The sequence below is a fragment of the Patella vulgata genome, chromosome 2, assembly GCF_932274485.2.
Source record: "Patella vulgata chromosome 2, xgPatVulg1.2, whole genome shotgun sequence".
Taxonomy (NCBI): domain Eukaryota; kingdom Metazoa; phylum Mollusca; class Gastropoda; family Patellidae; genus Patella; species Patella vulgata.
This window is the reverse complement of record NC_065880.2, coordinates 65040115-65061288: the sequence shown is the minus strand read 5'-3', so window position 1 is coordinate 65061288 and position 21174 is coordinate 65040115. Positions and strand designations below refer to the sequence as shown.

General features: G+C 37.7%; 1 protein-coding gene across 2 annotated transcripts in view; it reads right to left on the bottom strand.

Annotated features, from left to right (window-relative positions):
• LOC126811185 (uncharacterized) overlaps window positions 1-21174 on the bottom strand; it is a 245703-nt gene that overhangs the window by 19291 nt on the left and 205238 nt on the right. For both annotated transcript variants that reach the window (XM_050536746.2, XM_050536747.2), the window contains 5 exons: window positions 18077-18142; window positions 11968-12073; window positions 11690-11775; window positions 6410-6485; window positions 1352-1440 (listed from right to left, as the gene is read on the bottom strand). In XM_050536746.2, the coding sequence (XP_050392703.1) occupies window positions 1352-1440; window positions 6410-6485; window positions 11690-11775; window positions 11968-12073; window positions 18077-18142 (423 nt within the window). The remainder of the gene's footprint in view (window positions 1-1351; window positions 1441-6409; window positions 6486-11689; window positions 11776-11967; window positions 12074-18076; window positions 18143-21174) is intronic.

Sequence of the window (21174 nt, the reverse complement as noted above, 5' to 3'; positions counted from 1 at the left end):
ATCTCACATTCAGTTCAGTTTCAACCAAAATAGCTTAATTGCTTTGCAACTCTCACTGCATCATTTCAAATATCAGCCGTCCACAGAACCAATGTTATATCATTTTAAATGTTCTTGTAGATCATTGGTTCAATCATGTGCCCCTTGTTTGTATGTTCGGTTCTTTCCCTCATTCTACTGGCCCACTGTTCCAATGGCATAATGGAACCTCAGTATCTTATCAGTTTGTCAGCACTTGCTTAATCCACCTAATGGCATTCATTGGTTTAGACACCACTTGTGTTAAATTACATTCCTTTTTCATTGGCGCTGCAACCACAGCATTTTTAAACGGACAATCAGAAGCTCAAATCAGACTGTTTGGGCGGTGGCATAGTAACACAGTACGTTCTTATATTCGCCTTCCTGTCCTCAAACTTTAGATCCCTTCGGAAAACCTTGTATTAACAGGAGTTAAAGTTGTTGTCAGTGTAGGCTGCCACAGTGTCTCCATGTTCGTTATCACTCTCATCCGTATATTACAAAGTTATGTGTTTTTTCCTGTATTATTGTTATGGATTATATGTGTTCTATCTTGTATATCATTTGCATGCGTAGTTGTTGGATCTCATTGTATTAAATTGTTACAGTGCCATTATTTATGTATCACAATGACAGGTATTAATAGGGTTAAGTTCACAGTCAGTGTAGGCTGGTACAAATTTTTTCTTGTTATTTAGCCCAGTGTTGTTTTATCTTGCTTTCTACCTTGTATATCATTTTGCATGGATAAGTTTGAGATCTCATTGTATTGAAGTGTTGTCAGGGCCTTTATTTGTACCACAGGTATCTTTGCTCTAAAAGATCTTATATTGTATCACAGTATTCACTTTTATATCAGTTTGTAGTATTTTGTTTATATTACATAGTCTTAGCATTTCTATCAATAGTATGTTTCCGTAGTAGTTCGGTCATATTGTATATCACATTGCTTGGCTACCCCTTATTTTACATAGTATATTACTATGGTGGGCAGACATTGTTCATTATGGTCAGTGTCCTTTGTTGGGCTAGACATCCTATGCTGCAGGGGGTCCAGCTGTGGATGCTTTTGGCATAAATGGGGGATCTAATTTAGCCCAACATGATTCATAGGTGGGATTGGGGGGGGGGGGGGGATGTTGATTGAGGCACACACATATGAATTCCTCTGACTTGTAATAGCAGTTTTATAACCAATCTCTTACAAATGGAAACCAGGCTTAAAAATACTTTTAATTCCCAACTGTCAGGCAACAGCTCAATGACATCGGACAGTGTTCACCCCTATGTTCAAGGTCAAGACATAACTTATGATATCTATAATATTTACCCTAATTCCTTCATGTTTTCACCAAGTTGAGACATTGTTAAAAATTCATCAATACCAAAATATGTACCAGAACTAGTGATGTCATAAACCTGTCAAATATAAAGATGGAATAAATTATAACTCCCACACATAAAGTACTCCATTTTAAAGATACATTAGTTAAGAGTTTAATAATGAGTTGGTCATTCTTGCTATAATAATTCAAATAGATGATAAAAAACGAAAATATTGAAAATTTCATTCAAATTACTTCAATCTCAACCAAGTTATCATTATTTGTGGTAACCAAAGCACTGGTATAATTGGGACTTAGCCTCACTTTCCCATTTTTAAATTAAATTTTTAAATGGCGAACCGATGCCATCGAGAGTCGATTATGGTCTTGTTTGGTTAATAAATGTCTAATTAATAGTTTTTATAACATTTCAGGCCTAAAGAAAGACCTGCAATAGGCAGATTTAGCTCTTGCATAGTGTATGTTTAAAACTTCCCATCATTCATATTTAAATATAACAGACAGAACTATTACCAACACTTAAACTTCCCTTTTATGGCTTTTCTAGTTTTACAGGCCTTATAAACCGATAGCCATACAAATACACCTACTCAGCAGCTATGTCTGCAAACCAAATTTGATAAGGACTGCCTTCAAGAAATCATAACCCCATGGAGTTTACAAGCTTTTCGGGACATGTGCTATCAACAGGATTCATCCTTGTCTTATGCGATGCAATGTGACTGTATTTTGGGTTTGGCACAACTATAGATGCAACAGAATGCAACTGAGAGTTGCATGAAAAATGCAGCAGTAATATGAAGCAAATGGCAGGCCGTTTTCTCACTCGAGAATCCGATTACGTTTCCAACCAATTGTGATAATATAAATTAAAATAAAAATATGTGATTCGGGATGCTTCTATATTTCACATGCCCTATGAATTCAACTCTCAAGATATTTAATTCTCTATGAAAAGAACTGTCAGCCATTTTTTTTTTTTGAAACGAAACATCAAATAATCATCACTTGGATAAACACCTAAATAATGACTTGAGATAGGCTTTACAATAGGCAATTATCAATCAACTAATCATTAATCCGAGACAATTGGTAAGTATTACTCATTGATACGCTCCAGATTATCAGCGAGTTGATTAATTTATAGTATGCCTGCCACGTGATTGACACTCAATGTAATGGTTAATCTAGGATACGACTAGAATTTTTAAGATTTTTTTCCACCAGTTCCTGAAAAAATCGCCAGTACATCAAATTGTTATCGCCAAAATTATCTCCCAAATCCAATTTTAATCGCCACTTTGATATTTTTATCGCAAATTGCAACTTTGCCAACCGACAGTGTGAGCCCTGGCTACAAGTATCACAAGTGGTTGCTATGCTCTCATTGTCCTAATGCTTCACATGGAATTTGATAAATATCAGTTAAAAACAGATTCAAGATTTACTTTTATAATTTAGTATGTCATACATATGCTGACAAAGACTCAGTTTTAAAAATAGTGTTCATATTGTACAATGATCCAAATATAAATTATTTTATGTTGATTATAACATTAAACATACATTATGCAATGATCTAAATTATTAATAAGATATTAATTAACTTGTCCAGACAATAATCAAATCTCAATGCCATCGCTAGCCTGCGATATTTAGCGGCTTGGAATACATTTTGTAAAGGATAATTAAACGTAAAGATGGATATTCGAGATTTTGTTTTTTATCACACCAACTTGGTATAACATACTTTTACATTTTTTTTTTGAACAGGGAATGGCCATTTTGTCAGGCAGTTTCAGTTCGATTTTCAGGAAACACGAACTGAACCATCATTATGGTATATGAAGGATTTTTTTTTAAATCAAATGAAAATTGTGACCATGTCCAATACATGCCAATATCAAAAGGAACCAAGATCTTTGGGATGAGAATTAATGTGGGCATATAACCAGAGATGGATCGAGAACAAGCTAAAAAGAAAGTGATTTTTCCTACAATCAAGGGCCATAATTCAGGAAGTTAAGATCTGATATGCACAAATATCGAAAGGAACCAAGATCTTTGGGTTATAAACATGCATTTCAAGTTTCATCTAAATCAGATTAAAGTTGTGACCTCTAAAGGGTCTACAACCTTGATATACCATATTTTTATAGTATTCGCGTACAAGCGGCAGTCATTTTGTTCGGCAGTTTTGGTCCAATTTTCACGAAATTCGAACTCATCCTTTTATTATGGTGTTACGATGATATATTCAAACGATTTTTAAAATCAGATAATAACTGTGACCTTCAGAGGGACCACAAGCTCAAAAAGCCGATGTTTCGTATAATCAGGGGCCATAATTCAGGAAGTTACAATCCGATATGCGACAATATCGAAAGAAACCAAGATCTTTAGGTTATAAACATGCATATCAAGTTTCATCAAAATCAAATTAAAATTGTGACCCTTACAGGGTCCAGAACCTTGATATACCATATTTTTACACTATTCGCGTACAAGCGGCGGCCATTTTGGTCCGATTTTCACGAAATTCGAACTCAACCTTCCTTACGGTGTAACAGTTATATAATCCGATAATAATTGTGACCTCAAGAGGGACCACAAGCTAAACCTGCGGCTGCCAGGCAGGATACGCCCACATTTTCGAGAGATGGACAGAGAACAAGCTAAAAAGAAAGTGATTTTTCCTACAATCAAGGGCCATAATTCAGGAAATTACGATTCGATATGTGCAAATATCGAAAGGAACCAAGACCTTTGGGTTATAAATTTACATTTCAAGTTTCAACAAAATCGGATAAAAATTGTGACCTCTATTGGGTCCACAACCTTGATATACCATATTTTTACGCTATTTGAGAACGAGAGGCGTCCATTTTGCCAGTCAGTTTTGGGCCGATTTTCACAAAATTCGAACTCAGCCGTCCTTAGGGTGTAACGGTGATACACTAAAACGTTTTATTAAATCGGATAAAAATTATGACCTCTATAGGGTCCACAAGCTAAAAACGCGATTTGTCCTACAATCAAGGGCCATAATTCAGGAAATTACAATTCGATATGCACAAATATCGAAAGGATCTGAGATCTTTGTGTTATAAACTTACATTTTAAATTTCAACAAAATCGGATTAAAATTGTGAACTCTATAGGGTCCACAACCTTGATATACCATATTTTTACGCTATTTGAGAACGAAGGGCGGCCATTTTGTCTGTCAGTTTTGGGGCGATTTTCATGAACTTCGAACTCAGCCGTTCTTAGGGTGTAACGGTGATATAATAATAAGTTTTTTTAAATCGGATAAAAATTTGGCCTCTATAGATTCTATAAGCTAAAAACACGATTTTTCGTACAATAAGGGGCCATAATTCAGGAAGTTATGGTCTCATATGCGCGAATATCGAAAGGAACCAAGATCTTTGGGTTATAAACATGCATTTCAAGTTTCATCAAAATCGGATCAAAATTGTGACCTCTAGAGTGTCCACAAGCTAAAAATGCAATTTTTCGTACAATCAGGGGCCATAATCCATGAAGTTATGGTCCGATACATGCCAATATCGAAAGGAACCGGGATCTTAGGGAGATAAAGCTATATTTCAAGTTTCGTTGAAATCGGATAAAAATTGTGACCTGTACAGTGTCCACAAATAAATTGTGGACGGACGTCCGGACAAACATGGGCGACGACAATATAAGTCCACATGAAAATGTGGGCGTATAAAAAGGCGATTTTTCGGACAATCAGGGGTCATAATTCGGGAAGTTACAATCTGATATGCGCAAATATCGAAAGAAACCAAGATCTTTAGGTTATAAACATGCATTTCAAGTTTCATCAAAATCGAATTAAAATTGTGACCTCTACAGGGTCCACAACCTTGATATACCATATTTTTACACCATTTTGTCCGGCAATTTCGGTCCGATTTTGACAAAATTAGCACTCAACCTTCCTTACGGTTTAACGGTGATATAATCAAACGTTTTTTTAAATCGGATAATAATTGTGACCTCCAGATTTTTCAGACAATCTGGGGCCATAATTCAGGAAGTTACGTTCTGATGGGCGAAAATCTCGAAAGGAACCAAGATCTTTGGGTTATAAACATGCATGTCAAGTTTCATCAAAATCGGTTCAAAATTGTGACCTCTATAGGGTCCACAAGCTAAAAATGTGATTTTTCGTACAATCAGGGGCCATAATCCATGAAGTTTCGATCCAATACATGCCAATAACGAAATCAGCCAAGATCTTTTGGGGATAAACCTATATTTCAAGTTTCGTCAAAATCAGATAAGAATTGTGACCTGCATAGGGTCCACAAACAATTGTGGACGGACAGACAGACGAATGTCCAGACATATGGACGTCCGGACGGACAGGGGCGACGACAATATACGTCCACATGAAAATGTGGGCGTATAAAAAGTCATTAATTTCACTCCAGTTGTCTAAAATTGAAAGTGTTTTTGTTACTTTAATTTAGTGAATTTCTGTGTTGCACATTTGTCGTGCTGTTTTTTTACAGTTAGGCAGGCTTATCCCTCCTCCAGCCTCTCACACCCGTTGGGATTGGATATTGTGCTTCCCAGCTTTTTACGATAATGTTCTTGTCATTTTTATGATAATGTTCTTTTCATTTAATAATATAATATTTTGTTTTTCATATTGCCTGTTTTAGTCTGAATCGAGTAAGGAACATGATGTTAGGGTAACTATTAATTGTTGCCAATTGGAATAGTCATGTTTCAGTCATTTAATATAATAAATTGACATTTTACACCACCAAGTTCTTTTTGTATAGGCCAGGGGAATGTTGTCTGAGCCTGAAAACACAAGTACAAATCCAAAATCTTCAAATTCATCCAATGCCTAAAATTACGAAAATGGCAGCCTTTTTGGGAAATTGTCTTTAGCAATGACCCTAAATGGACACCCATGCAAATTTTAGTGAAATATTGTTACAGTTACCTTCCTCGTACACCATTTTCAACATGAAGAAAGTTGACATATGTAACACAATTACCTGTTTTACAAACTGTTCTTGTTGAGGTGAAAATTTGGATGGCAATACTGGAAGCAGTTCATTATATTTCAAATGTCTAAAAAAACAAAAAGCTTTTTTTTTGAAAAAATTCAAAGCGATACATTTTTAACTTCTTTGTTGTAATATGACAGAATGAAATGTGCCGACTACTGCCAAACCCGTACCTGTTTCAATTTCATGGCAGTAATATTCCTACAAATTTACCGTATTTTTCGGGGTACAAGCCAATACTTTTTCAGCAGAAGTCCGGCCTTCGCTTTAAAACTCTGCTTCGACTTACATTCGGATGAAGGTAAAAAAAAAAATGACATTCCGAAAATGTTATTGTCAGTAACTGTCAATCCACGATGCCGAGGGACATCGTCTGCAATCGTCTAACACAAAACTACTTAAACTATTTCAATCAAAATATTTGTTGACATTTCTTAGCTTCTTTATTTCTTTATTTAACTAGCGACTGCCAGGCAAGATACGCCCACATTTTGCAAGAGATGGATAGAGGACAAGCAAAAAAAACAGCGGCTGCCAGGCAGGATACGCCCACATTTTCGAGAGGTGGATGGATAGAGAACAAGCTAAAAGGTAAGCGATTTTTCGTATAATCAGGGGCCATAATTCAGGAAGTTAGGGTCCGATATGCGCGAATATCGAAAGGAACCGAGATCTTTGGGTTATAAACTTACATATCAAGTTTCAACAAAATCGGATCAAAATTGAGACCTCTATAGGGTCCACAACCTTGATATACGCTATTTTGTCTGTCAATTTTGGGCCGATTTTCATGAAATTGGAACTCAGCCGTCCTTAGGGTTTAACAGTGATATAATAATACGTTTTTTTAAATCGGATAAAAATTATGACCTCTATAGGGTCCACAAGCTAAAAACGTGATTTTTCGTACAATCAGGGGCCATAATTCAGGAAGTTACAGTCCGATATGCGCGAATATATCGAAAGGAACCAAGATCTTTGGGTTATAAACTTACATTTCAAGTTTCAACAAAATCGGATAAAAATTGTGACCTTTATAGGGTCCACAACCTTGATATACCATATTACTTGATGGTTTGCAATCTAGATCCCTTGCTTCAGTCTCATCTATTCAAACGTTTGACTTTTCTACTTTGTACACTAAAATTCCCCATAGTAAATTAAAAGCCCGGTTGAAAGACATTATTCACAGTGTCTTTTCGTCTAAATCAGGTACTGCTAGATATCAATATTTAGTTGTAAATTACAATTCCACATATTTTGTTAAGAATCACAGTGATTCCAAAAACAAATTCACGGCCATCAAGATAATTCAGATGTTGGATTTTTTAATTGATAACATCTTTGTTGAATTTGGAGGGGAAATATATCAGCAAGTGGTTGGCATCCCATGGGCACCAACTGTGCACCTTTGCTTGCTGATCTGTTTCTCTATTCATATGAAGCCGATTACATACAGAGGCTCGTAAAAACTAATAAACGATCAGTCAGACTTTTTAATTTTACTTATCGATAAATCGATGACGTTTTATCCCTTAATAATCCTAAATTTAGTGATTATGTAGATTTCATATATCTTGATGAGCTCGAAAATAAAAACACCACTGACAGTGGCAATTATGCTTCCTACTTGGATCTGCGTCTCGATTTTGACAATTGCCATAAACTGAGTGGTAAATTGTACGATAAACGGGATGACTTTGACTTTCCGATTGTTAACTTTCCATTTATTAGTAGTAACATTCCAATATCACCAGCTTATGGAGTGTTTGTGTCTCAGCTAATTCGTTACGCGAGAGCTTGTTCCTTTTATTCTGATTTTTTAAGTAGATTGAGGCATTTGTCATCTAAGCTTCAACTACAAGGATACTTGCGCACTAAACTTATTAAAACCTTTAAAAAGTTTTATGGCCGTCATATTGATTTGATTGGTAAATATAACGTGTCTCTCTCGGCTATTATTCCAGATATATTTAATTGACACGTATATTATTACTATCTCCCTGATAATGTCTACTACATCGTTAACACAGTTCATCGCGTGCATTTTGTATACCGATAGTTCATTGGCCAATCATGCTATTTTACTGACATTTTGCCTAATAGTTTGGATGCAGCTATGGCGGGTGTGGCGCCAGGCAGGGTAAGCTTACTCTTCCGGACACCTGTTACCACTGTTTGTTGTGTATTTTGTACACGAGGAGCAGTCCATTTGCTGATTGCACTATTTTGCTTGAATACAGCGGTTTTGCCTATAGCGGTTTTTAGGACTTAGAATTCTGTCTTATGGTTTGGATTGTTCGTACTTGGTTTTATTTTATTTGAGAACGGCGGCCATTTTGTCTGTCAATTTTAGGCCGATTTTCACGAAATTCGAACTCAATTGTCCTTAGGGTGTAACGGTGATACAATACTACGGTTTATAAATCAGATAAAAATTATGACCTCTATAGGGTCCACAAGCTAAAAACGCAATTTTTCGTACAATCAGGGGCCATAATTCAGAAAGTTACGGTCCGATATGCGCGAATATCGAAATGAACCGAGATCTTTGGGTTATAAACTTACATTTCAAGTTTCAACAAAATCTGATAAAAATTGTGACCTCTATAGGGTCCACAAGCTAAAAACTTGATTTTTCGTACAAACAGGGGCCATAATCCATGAAGTTTCGATCCGATACATGCCAATATCGAAAGCAGCTGAGATCTTTTGGAGATAAACCTATATTTCAAGTTTGGTCAAAATCGGATAAGAATTGTGACCTGTAGAGTGTCCACAAACAAATTGTTCAATCAAGGGATATAATTCAGAAAGTTACAATCCAATATTCACGAATACCGAAAGGAACCAAGATCTTTGGGTTCTAAAGATATATATCAAGTTTCATCAAAATTGGATCAAAATTGTGACTTCTCGTGGGTCCACAACCGTGATATACCACATTTTTACACTATTTGTGTACGAGGGATAAAAAAGGAAGTTACGGTCCTATATTTCAAGTGTCATCAAAATCGGATAAAAATTGTGACCTGTAGAGTGTCCACAAACAAATTGTGGACGGACAGACAGACAGACAGACAGACGGACGTCTGGACAAACAGGTACCGGTAGCGGACTGTTGAATACTAATAGGGTTCATGCTCCCATGACCAAATGGGGAACCACAGTGGCTCGGCAGGTAGGATGTTGGCTCGCTAACCTGGACAATTTCCCTCACTGTATGGCGTATGCCAGACTTCATTAGGGGGGATCCCGTGGCTCAGTGGGTAAGATGCTGGCTCGCTAGCCTGGAGGCCGAGAAAGTTCATCCAGACTTTCTTTCGTGGTTCCCCCTTGTCAGTGATGCAGGACGGAGGGCCTGACAAGGACAGCTGTCTAGTCCTTCGGATGAAATGAAAAACTGAGGTCCCGTGTATACATTGGAATGCACGTAAAAATTCCCTTAGCAGTTGGAATTCGATATAAGAGTAGGCGATAGTGCCGCTGCCCGGGCAAAATTTCCCTCATAGCTCACTGTATGGCATATGCCCATCTTCATTAGCCCAGCATAGGAGCAGATCAGTAGGACGTTAAACCCTATTTCATTTCATTTCAGTCTTCATTAGACCAGTAGGAGCCATTTCATTTCATTCCCATGACCCAATGCTTCACACCCAATTTGAAAAAAAAAAGCTTCTATTGCGTTAAAAATGTTTTTTGACAATGGGGATGTAACTCAGGAACTGACGGTCACAGAGAACTGAAAATCATTAGAGTTCGTCCTCTCATGACCTGTATCAACTTTGCCAAAAACCAATAAGGTTTATCTCCATGACCCCAACACTTCACACCAAATTTGAAAGAAATGTATTAAAAACCGTAGCCTCTATCGCGCTAACAAGGTTTTCGGCCAAGAGAAATAACTGTGGAACTCTATCATGTTAACCAGGTTTTTGGAGAAGGAGGGTGGGGGGACTCAATAAGGTGCGTTTTCTCACAACCCGAAGGCTTCCCACCAAATTTGAAAACATTCTGCTAAATACTGTAGTCTCTAAATACTGTAGCTTCATTCACGTTAAAAACTGGTGCCCGATAGGGGAGGTAACTCAGGGCTGAAGGTTTCTGGGTGCTGAAATTAAGTGACATTCATCCTCTCATGACCGGGGGGATCACGTGGCGGCTAAGTGGGTAAGACGCTGGCTCGTTAGCCTGGAGGTCGGGTGTTCGATCCCTGCATTGGCAGAGAAAGTTCATTCAGATTTTCCGGCGTGGTTTCCCCTTGTCAGTGATGCAGGATGGAGGGCCTGACAAGGATGGGACGAAAAACCGAGGTCCCGTGTACACATTGGTGTGCACGTAAAAGATCCCTTGGCAGTTGGAATTCGATATAAGAGTAGGCCGTAGCGCCGCTTCCCAGGCAAAATTTCCCTCGTAGCACACTGTATGGCGTATGCCCGTCTTCATTAGCCCAGGTTAGGAGCAGAACAGTAGGACGTTAAACCCCATTTCATTTCATTTCATCTCTCATGACCCCAATGATTCACACAAAATTTGAAAATAATCAACATTTAGAACCTATTAACTTTTTATCATCATTTATTTTAAAGGAATTTTAAGACATCCACAATCTTATTTCATTATTTCATATCATATATACAGTAAACTTTGAATAAGTCAGATCTAAGTGGACTGACCAATTTTATCCAAGTTAAGCAAAGGTCTGAGTTAGGCAAAGACCAAAATTCAATCTTAGCTCAATTAGAAATAAACTGCAAGAGCCAGATAATAATTGATTTAATGGCACATTTCAAGCTTTTGTTCGTATGTGCGTGTAAATAACTTTCGTTTTGGTGCGAGTAGATAACTTCCGTTTTGCCGCCATCTTTCCCGGAAAGTGTCTCGTACAGCAGACAGCGAGTTTCGAATTTTCTGGGAAAATTGTATTATTGCATCGTGTCAAATAGGCTGATTTGAGTCAAATTGATAGGGGAAAGTATTTTGGGGCTCTGTGCATGGAATACCTAACCATGTTTTAGACCATCGGGACGAAACTGACTTGGTCAAATTCTGAACATATTGCCAATCCGACATAGGCAAAGGAAAAAAGACGGAATTAGATCCAATGGAACATTTTGATCCGAGTTGAGCAAAGATCCGACTTATGCGCAGAAATTTAATAAGAAAAACGTGCAGGATCAAAGGGTTCAAACAATTTTATCCGAGTTGAGCAAAGATCCGACTTATACGAAGTTTATTGTAATTATTGAGACTATACTATATAATCACCCATCTGAATCAGCATCAAGTCTTTCAAACGTTTCTCTTAAAGCTTGTTTTTGATCGTCCGGTACAGTTGACACAAGTTCTGATCCCTACAGAAAAAAAGAAAATAACCAATGGGAAACATCATCTTTCTATTTACATGTGTCAATACATTTTCGTTTAGGCGGACATAAGATATAATATCATAGAATAATTTCTTCAAAAATAAAATTAAACATGGTGAGGAACCCTGGCTTTAAAGACATGAAATGGTGATATTGCAGACAAAACAACTGACTTACTTTTAAAGGATATGGTGTTAAAGGTTGTGTTTTATTAAGTGATTGAAGACTAGCACCGCCGGCTGTAGGTGGTGGTGGTCCAGGACTCACATTATCTCCCTCAGATCTAAAAATGTAGCAATAAGACAATTCTTTAAACACTTAATCGCTGACTTTTGATAAGTTCAGATAAGTCGTACTGACAAGACGTGATTGTAGTCGTTCCAGTGTGCAGAAAATTGTGACAAAAATTTATTATACATTAAAAGTCATCACAATCCAATTTATTATATATTAAAAGTCATCACAATCCAATATCCATAAAAGAAGACTTACCAATGTTAGAGGTATTTGAATTAATCAAAAACAACAGTGCAACATTACATAGATTGGAACAACTTGTTACCAAATTCGATAATAGAATAGTAATGATGGAGGGAAATATACAAAAGATAGATGAAGTGTACTCGTTAGTTTTAAATCTGTTCAAAGTGAGTAGTCCTGATCGAGACAAACGTGAATGAAAAAAAAAGCTAAACAGGTGAATTTTGAAACAAGCTCAATTTGGTTAAATAAGAAACATATCAAAATATTAAAAAATGTGAAGAAAATAGACTGAAATTGGATGGTTTGGAAAAAGAAGTTATAGTGTCCAAATCTGTGAGCTCATATAACTCTGAAGAGATTCAATGAATGAAAGGATGAAATACAACCTTGTTTTTAATGGCATAAAAAAAAAAGATGCAAATGAGGATAGAGAGTATGGAATAAAAGACTTTATTGTCCCCCGCCTTTCGAAGAAAGCAGGGGACTATTAAAATGGGTTCGTCCGTCTGTCTGTCCGTCTGTCTGTCCGTCACACTTTTTGGGACACAATAACTCTCTTCCTAATTGAGCTAGAATGTTCAAACTTGGTGTATGTGTTTATTAGGTCAATGCCTTGATGGAGTTCGAAGATGAGCATTTTCCGCTTAGGGTAAGCAGAGATAAGCAATTTGATTGGTTGATGCTTTGGGACACGATAACTCTCTTCCTAATTGGGCTAGAATGTTCAAACTTGGTGTATGTGTTGATTAGGTCAATGCCTTGATGGAGTTCGAAGATGAGCATTTTCCGCTTAGGGTAAGCAGAGATAAGCAATTTGATTGGTTGATGCTTTGGGACACGATAACTTTTAATTGAGCTAGAATGTTCTAACTTGGTGTATGTGTTTATTAGGTCAATGCCTTGTTAGTAACAACAGTTGGCACTGGAAAGACACGCCGCGTGCGCAATAGTGCATCGATATGAAGGCATACAAATTGTTTACGGCTTTTTATATTACGATATTCAATTATTTCTGATTAAATTATTTTTTATATTTGCGCGAGTACTTAATCACTCACGTAAATTTGGTTTTACGCGAGTGTAGCATGCGTGCGAGTAATTACTCGCGTCTCGTGGCAAGCCCTGAGCTAGAATGTTCAAACTTGGTGTAGGTGTTTATTAGGTCAATGCCTTGATGGAGTGTGAAGATAAGCATTTTCTGCTTAGGGTAAGCAAAGATAAGCAGTTTGATTGGTTGATGGTTTGGGACACGATAACTTTAGTTCTAATAAAGTGAGAGAGATGAAACTTGGTGTATAGTTTCATTACATCAATACCTTGACTAAGTTCGATAATGAGCATTTTCTGCTCAGGGTAAGCAGAGCGATAAGCAATTTGATTGGCTGAGACTTTGGAACACAATAACCCTCCTTCTAATTGAGCTAGAATGTTCAAACTTGGTGTAGGTGTTTATTAGGTCAATGCCTTGATGGAGTGTGAAGATGAGCATTTTCTGCTTAGGATAAGCAAAGATAAGCAATTTGATTGGTTGATGCTTTGGGACACGATAACTTTAGTTCCAATTAAGTGAGAGTGATGAAACTTGGTGTATAGTTTTATCACATCAATAACTTGACTAAGTTCGATAATGAGCATTTTCTGTTTAAGCTAAGGAGTGATAAGCATTTTGATTGGTCAAACTCTTCTTCTAATTGAGGTGGAATGTTTAAACTTGATGTAGATGTTCGTCTTGACTGAGTTCAACAACCCTTCTTCTAATTGAGGTAGAATGTTTAAACTTGATGTAGATGTTTGTCTTGACTGAGTTCAATGATTAACATATTGAGCTAAAGCTAAGCAGAGATAAGCAATTTCCTGCTTTGGGACAAGATAACTTTGATTCTATCTGATAGAGAGTGATGAATCTTAGTGTATAGTTGATAATCAGTTTGATTGCTCGATACTTTGGAAAAAAATAGATGTGCGATTAATTAATATGTGTCATCTATTTATTTGGGGATTTCGGCGGGGGACATCAGCCTCACTGTTGGCTTGTTTATCATAAGTTAGGTATAGATCTGCATATAGATTTTATAAATGTACACCGTTTTGCTTTCTTTTGTACAGCTAGACACAGTAGCTGATCTAGAAACTGTGAATAAGGTGGGTGGGTGCCATCCACAATCCCACCTCACATTTAATGTCAACAAAATACTGGCTATAACACTGTCTGAGAGCCCTGGTGGTACATACATCGTACCGCCTATAATAGTAAGTGCAGGGGGACTGCACCACACATAATTTACACAGAAACAAATACATGGACAAGATATCATACTCAGAAACCACAAATAAACAAACAATTAAAAAAAGTGAATGGATCCGGGGGCTAGCCGTAAGCGTCCACTGCGCTATACAGTCCAGGGCCTGTAGTGATACAGACTTAACTCAAATTTGAAAACAATCAGGAATACAGCCCAAAGAAACCATTGTGTAATGCCAGTATGAGTCATGATCTGCTGTATGCTACAAGAAATACGAATATAAACATATTGTAGTAAAATTCAACTATACAACCACATCGATGAAATGTATTAAAATGTAGTCTAAAACTAAATGCTCTAAATCAATCAAGAAACGTTTAGGTATTCAATGGAATCGAGTTATATAGTTGTTCAACGATCGTCATCTCGCCGAAAAGAAGTTTTATTCATGTTGACATAAAGTTAATGTCCCATTATGATTGTTATTGATTTTTGTCAACCTTAGAGAAGTGACTACAACACTAAGCAACCTGAAGGGGGGAGGAGAAAATTTTGAAAATTTGAGTCAATATCCTAGCTTTTGCGGACATTGCTGGGAGCAAATTCTTGTGAATGAGAGGATTAGAAATGGGAGTGAATGGGACAGAACCTTGAAATTCGGCCCGTCAAGTCCACCTGTTTTGTGAGAGTTAACACAAAGTCTGTACAGTCTGACGCCCCACGCAATATTGGTACTACTAACTGGGCGGTTCACTATAATTGTGAATATGATAGTGACGAGATAGGGTAAGACCACAAAGGAGTGGAGGAAGAATGATGCTATGGATGGAATAGAGTGTCGTAGTCGTGAAAGAATTTCAGATAGCACAAAGTCTGTACAGTCTGACGCCCCACGCAATATTGGTACTACTAACTGGGCGGTTCACTATAATTGTGAATATGATAGTGACGAGATAGGGTAAGACCACAGAGGAGTGGAGGAAGAATGATGCTATGGATGGAATAGAGTGTCGTAGTCGTGAAAAAATTTCAGATACCAACATATAATATGTAAGTAGTAGTTATTAGCACACTTTCCTTGGTGTATCGGTGAAGATCAGGACAGTTTTGGTCGAGGGGCCTTGGCTCGGAAAACTGTCCTGATCTTCACCGATACACCGAGGAAAGATGCTAATAAGTCACTTACATCACATTTCTATCGAGTATTGTGAAGTGAAATGTGAAAAATAGTATTTATTATGGAGTCATGTCAAGCGAAATCGGACAAATACTTTCTGCTCTTTAATTTATCTCTTTCTGTGCCTCACGTTACATTTCGTGGTAGAATGATTTCTCAGTGAGAAATGACCAGAGTAGTATTTACACGTGCGTATTGCTGCGTTACCCTGAGGGTAAAACAGTTGTGTGTTTTTCTTTAGACTGCACTCCGTATTGAAAGACGAAGTTGTTTTGACAAAATCAGTGAACATAGAGCCAACCACATCGTCAAAACAACTTGTCCCTGGCATAGAGGACTGCAATTATATTAAACGTAATATACTATTCAAAAAAAGTAGGGGATATTTGATTTTGGGGGCATAATACTAAAATATGCAAATGACTACGAAAAAAGTCACTATAGAACCTAACAGAAGAAACATTTCCAGTTACATGTGACGCCCAAACGCACCAATAGCTACCGCATGGAATGCAGGTGATGCTTGGGATCATCATGGGGGTCCAACCCAAGATTTGCACAACTCTGACTTTGAATGTTACAGTCATTGTGGCATTGAATTCCAGGGTGGAAACATCAGTTTAATTGTTTTAGTGACCAGAAAACAAATTTTGATATGCGTCGGCTTACCCAAAATGAAAGGTTACGTGCCCTTGGCATGCTACAGATCGGCACAACACAGGCGGTTGTGGCACGGACGATGAATGTTTCTCAGTCTGTCATAAGCAGGACAGACCACGCTCAGGTCGACCAAGGACGACAACTCAAGCCCAGGATCGATTTATCCGTACCTTGGCCTTGAGAAATCGTGTCATCACAGCAAATCAGATCAGCGCTCGTCTTCAAACAGACACTGGTGTGAGAGTGAGTGGCCAGACGATTCGGAATCGACTGCATAGGGGTCACCTTTGCGCCCGACGTCCTCGCGTGATCCCTTGTTTGAAAGATCATCACATTCAGGCAAGACGTCGTTGGTGTAGGGATCGTCAACACTGGGATAATCGACGCTGGAGCAATGTGATGTTTTCAGATGAGTCAAGGTTCACTGTTGATTTTTTGGACAGACGTAGGAGGGTGTGGCGTCGTCGAAACGAGCGCTTCCAAGACGTTAACGTCATCAGACATGATCGATTTGGGGGTGGTTCTGTTATGGTGTGGGGAGGCATCACTGTTGCTGGAAGAACGGCTTTACATGTTGTTGCAGGGCGTGTTACAGGCCAGTACTATCGGGACAACATCTTGGCAGTCCATGTTGTGCCGTTCGCACGACGTCATGGCCGCCGTTTCATCTTCCAGGATGACAACGCAAGATGTCACAGGGCCAGGATCGTTACAGGTTACCTCCAACAACAGAACATCACCACATTACCTTGGCCAGCACTGAGTCCCGACCTCTCCCCCATCGAGCATGTCTGGGACATGCTTGGACAGAGGTTACGTCAACGTCAACAACGTCCTGCCAATGTCCAAGAACTTGCTGCTGCGTTGCAACAGGAATGGGACAATCTGGACCAAAATGACCTTAGACGTCTCATTAGGAGTATGCCACGTCGGATCAATGCTTGTTTGGCAAACAGAGGAGGATTTACCCGTTACTGACTTGGTTGTGATGCTGTGGTAACTTTGCTGTTTGACCCCGGGTATCATTTTACCCTTATAATGGTCAGTCTGTGCCTTACTTAGTCTAACGATCATTTGGAATAAATCGATGAATGTGAACTTCATTTCATTTTGTCATTTGTTTCTTCGTCAGTTTCATTAGGTGACTTTAATAACACTTAAAAATCAAATATCCCCTACTTTTTTTGAATAGTATATAAAGGACACTGCACAACGTGGGTCAATCCTGGTGAAATGTGCATCGGTGGATGGTTCGTCCGTTGAAATTTATTTGTAATAAAATTTATGATTTTCTAGGCGTGTGTTTTCATCCTGCTTGTATAAAAGTGTTCGTTTGTCGGAAATGAATAGTACTCTTTATGGAAAGCGTACTGTTCATTTCTGATACACGGATACTTTTATACCTGTATTGGAAATAAACAGGACAGTTTTATCAAAGGTCGCCAGTGGCAACGAGGTAGAAGTGGGATGTAATTCACACCAAATTTGACCGATGGACCTGGGTGACCTGTGGATGTATGATAAAATAGCTCAGATTTGTTTATATATTCTAATATTCTGATGCCATAATAGGAAATTGGCTATAATAATCAACTTCTTACAAGAATATAATTGTTCTGTGAATTATTAACATAACAATAAATTTCAAGTTCTTATATGCCAAGTTAAGACAATCATTAATTAGATACTAAGAATACTATGGGATCATAATGAGAACACTTACCTTGCTTCATCAGGTAATTTTATATTGACAGTTTCTTTACTACTTGATTTCTCTTGTCTGTCTTGTCTAAATATAAGTAATATATAAGTGTTCAAACATACACATTTATTTTTACAAGCAGTTTCTCAGCCTGCCTTATAAGTCCAACAGTAGCAAAGTCATCCTAGCATTTTCAACAAGCAGTTTGCCATGCAAAATACGCCCACATTTTGCAAGAGATGTACAGAGAACTAGCTAAACAATCCAACAGTGAGGCTGATGTCCCCCGCCAAAATCCTGATATAAATAGATGACACATATTAATTAATTGCATGTTTAGTATCGAGCAATCAAACTGATTATCAACTATACACAAGTTTCATCAAACTCCATCAGATAGAATCAAAATCAAAGAAATTACTTAGCCCTAGCGGGAAATGTTAATCATTGAACTCAGTCAAGACATTTACCTAATGAACATCAACATCAAGTTTAAATATACTACCTCAATTAAAAGCAGAGCTGTTATGTTCCAAAGTCTTGACCAATCAAATTGCTTATCGCTCCTGAGCCTAAGCAGAAGATTCTCATCAACCTTAGTCAAGGTAATGATATAATGAATCTATATTCAGAGTTTCATAGCTCTCACTTCATAAGTTGCCTCATTAAATAAAGATTTTATTATTATTATTATAACCCAGATCTTCGGGATATAAACATATATTTTAAGTTTCATCAACATGGGATAAAAGTTGTGACCTCTAGAAGGTCCACAACCTTTGTATTAAATATGTTTACATCACAGTGCACTCTGTCACATCCAACATCGTATGGGTTCGTTACAATATGTCGGATTACGCAGAGTGTCGGAATACCCAGTTTTCTCCAAACCGGAAATATTGTAACTTCGAAAACCGGAAGTGTTATTATAATGTAGCTTCGAACATAGAACTTCGAATCACCAGAATGTTATTCCCTTTAAAAATGATAAACCTTTCTGTACATTCAAAATTTTATTACATTAATTTTTATTTCATTTAACATGCGTAGGCATATTGAATAGGTCAAGTCTGTCGTTAATTTATCTTCTTCGCCGTCTTCAGTTGATCGCACTCTTGTCTTTGCTATCACGTGTTCATTGGGCGTACTCAATTGAACGTTCCGGAATTGAATTCTCTCAATCCCAAAAATAGTGACAATCGAGTGAAAATAGGTACTTCGGGCTACAACGCATGCGTCGACTGGATATATAAATATCTCATCCAACCATGCAGCCGAAACCTGTTCGTCGTGTTTAATTACGTCACAATTCTACTCACACCACCTCCGTCGCGGGGATTGACAGGACTGAATTCTGCGTCACTCGATTGCAATTCTATCAATTCGGGACGTTCCGGACTGTGAATCGAGGATCCCCAGGTCGTCGTTGTCGTACCGTTGGTTCGAACTCAAGAAGGTGTTCAGCTTCGAATAAACTTTATTACAGTTTTCACATTACACTAATGACTAACAATCTTTTAATCCTAGTCCCTTCTTCCATTCTCACTCACCGCCAACGACAACAGCCCAGCTTGTGTCCCTCTCACTTCCTTCTCATTGGCTATCTCTCTGTTAACACTCGACTCAATGCCTTATATGGACATACACTAAGATAACATCATACATTCGTACGGCTATCAGATTAAAGGTACATTCACACAGTTACTGTTTGTCACACCTCCCCCCTTAAAAGGCAATGCCTCCTGGCATTGGTACATTTAAAATAACCAGCGGTTGCCAGGCAGGATACGCCCACATTTTCGAGAGATGGATAGAAAACAAGCTAAAACGAAAGTGATTTTTCCTACAATCAAGGGCCATAATTCAGGAAATTACAATTCGATATGTGCAAATATCGAAAAGAACCAAGATCTTTGGGTTATAAACTTACATTTCAAGTTTCAAATTGTGATCTCTATAGGGTCCACAACCTTGATATACCATATTTTTACGCTATTTGAGAACAAAGGGCGGTCATTTTGTCTGTCAGTTTTGGGCCAATTTTCACGAAATTCAAACTCAGCCGTCCTTAGGGTGTAACAGTGATATATTAACACGTTTTTTTTAAATCAGATAAAAATTATGACCTCTATAGGGTCTACAAGCCAAAAAACGTGATTTTTCGTACAATCAGGGGCCATAATTAAGGAAGTTACGGTCCGATATGAGCAAATATCGAAAGGAACCGAGATCTTTGGGTTATAAAATTACATTTCAAATTTCAACAAAATCTGATAAAATTTGTGACCTCTATAGGCTCCACAACCTTGATATACCATATTTTTACGCTATTTGAGAACAAAGGGCGGTCATTTTGTCTGTCAGTTTTGGGCCAATTTTCACGAAATTCAAACTCAGCCGTCCTTAGGGTGTAACAGTGATATATTAACACGTTTTTTTTAAATCGGATAAAAATTATGACCTCTATAGGGTCTACAAGCCAAAAAACGTGATTTTTCGTACAAACGGGCCATAATTAAGGAAGTTACGGTCCGATATGAGCGAATATCAGAAGGAACCGAGATCTTTGGGTTATAAAATTACATTTCAAATTTCAACAAAATCTGATAAAATTTGTGACCTCTATAGGCTCCACAACCTTGATATACCATATTTTTACGCTATTTGAGAACGAAGGGCGGCCATTTTGTCTGTCAGTTTTGGGCCGATTTACACGAAATTCAAACCCAGTCGTCCTTAGGGTGTAACGGTGATATAATAATACGTTTTTTTAAATCGGATAAAAATTATGACCTCTATAGGGTCCACAAGTTAAAAACGTGATTTTTCGTACAATCAGGGGCCATAATTCAGGAAATTACGTTCCGATATACACGAATATCGAAAGGAACCGAGATCTTTGGGTTATAAGCATACATTTTAAGTTTAAACCAAATCCGATAAAAATTGTGACCTCTACAGTGTTCACAAGCTGAAAACGTGATTTTTTGTACAATCAGGGGCCATAATCCATGAAGTTACGGTCCGATACATGCCAATATTGAAAGGAACTGAGAATTTAGGGTGATAAACCTATATTTCAAGTTTCATTGAAATCGGATAAAAATTGTGACCTGTAG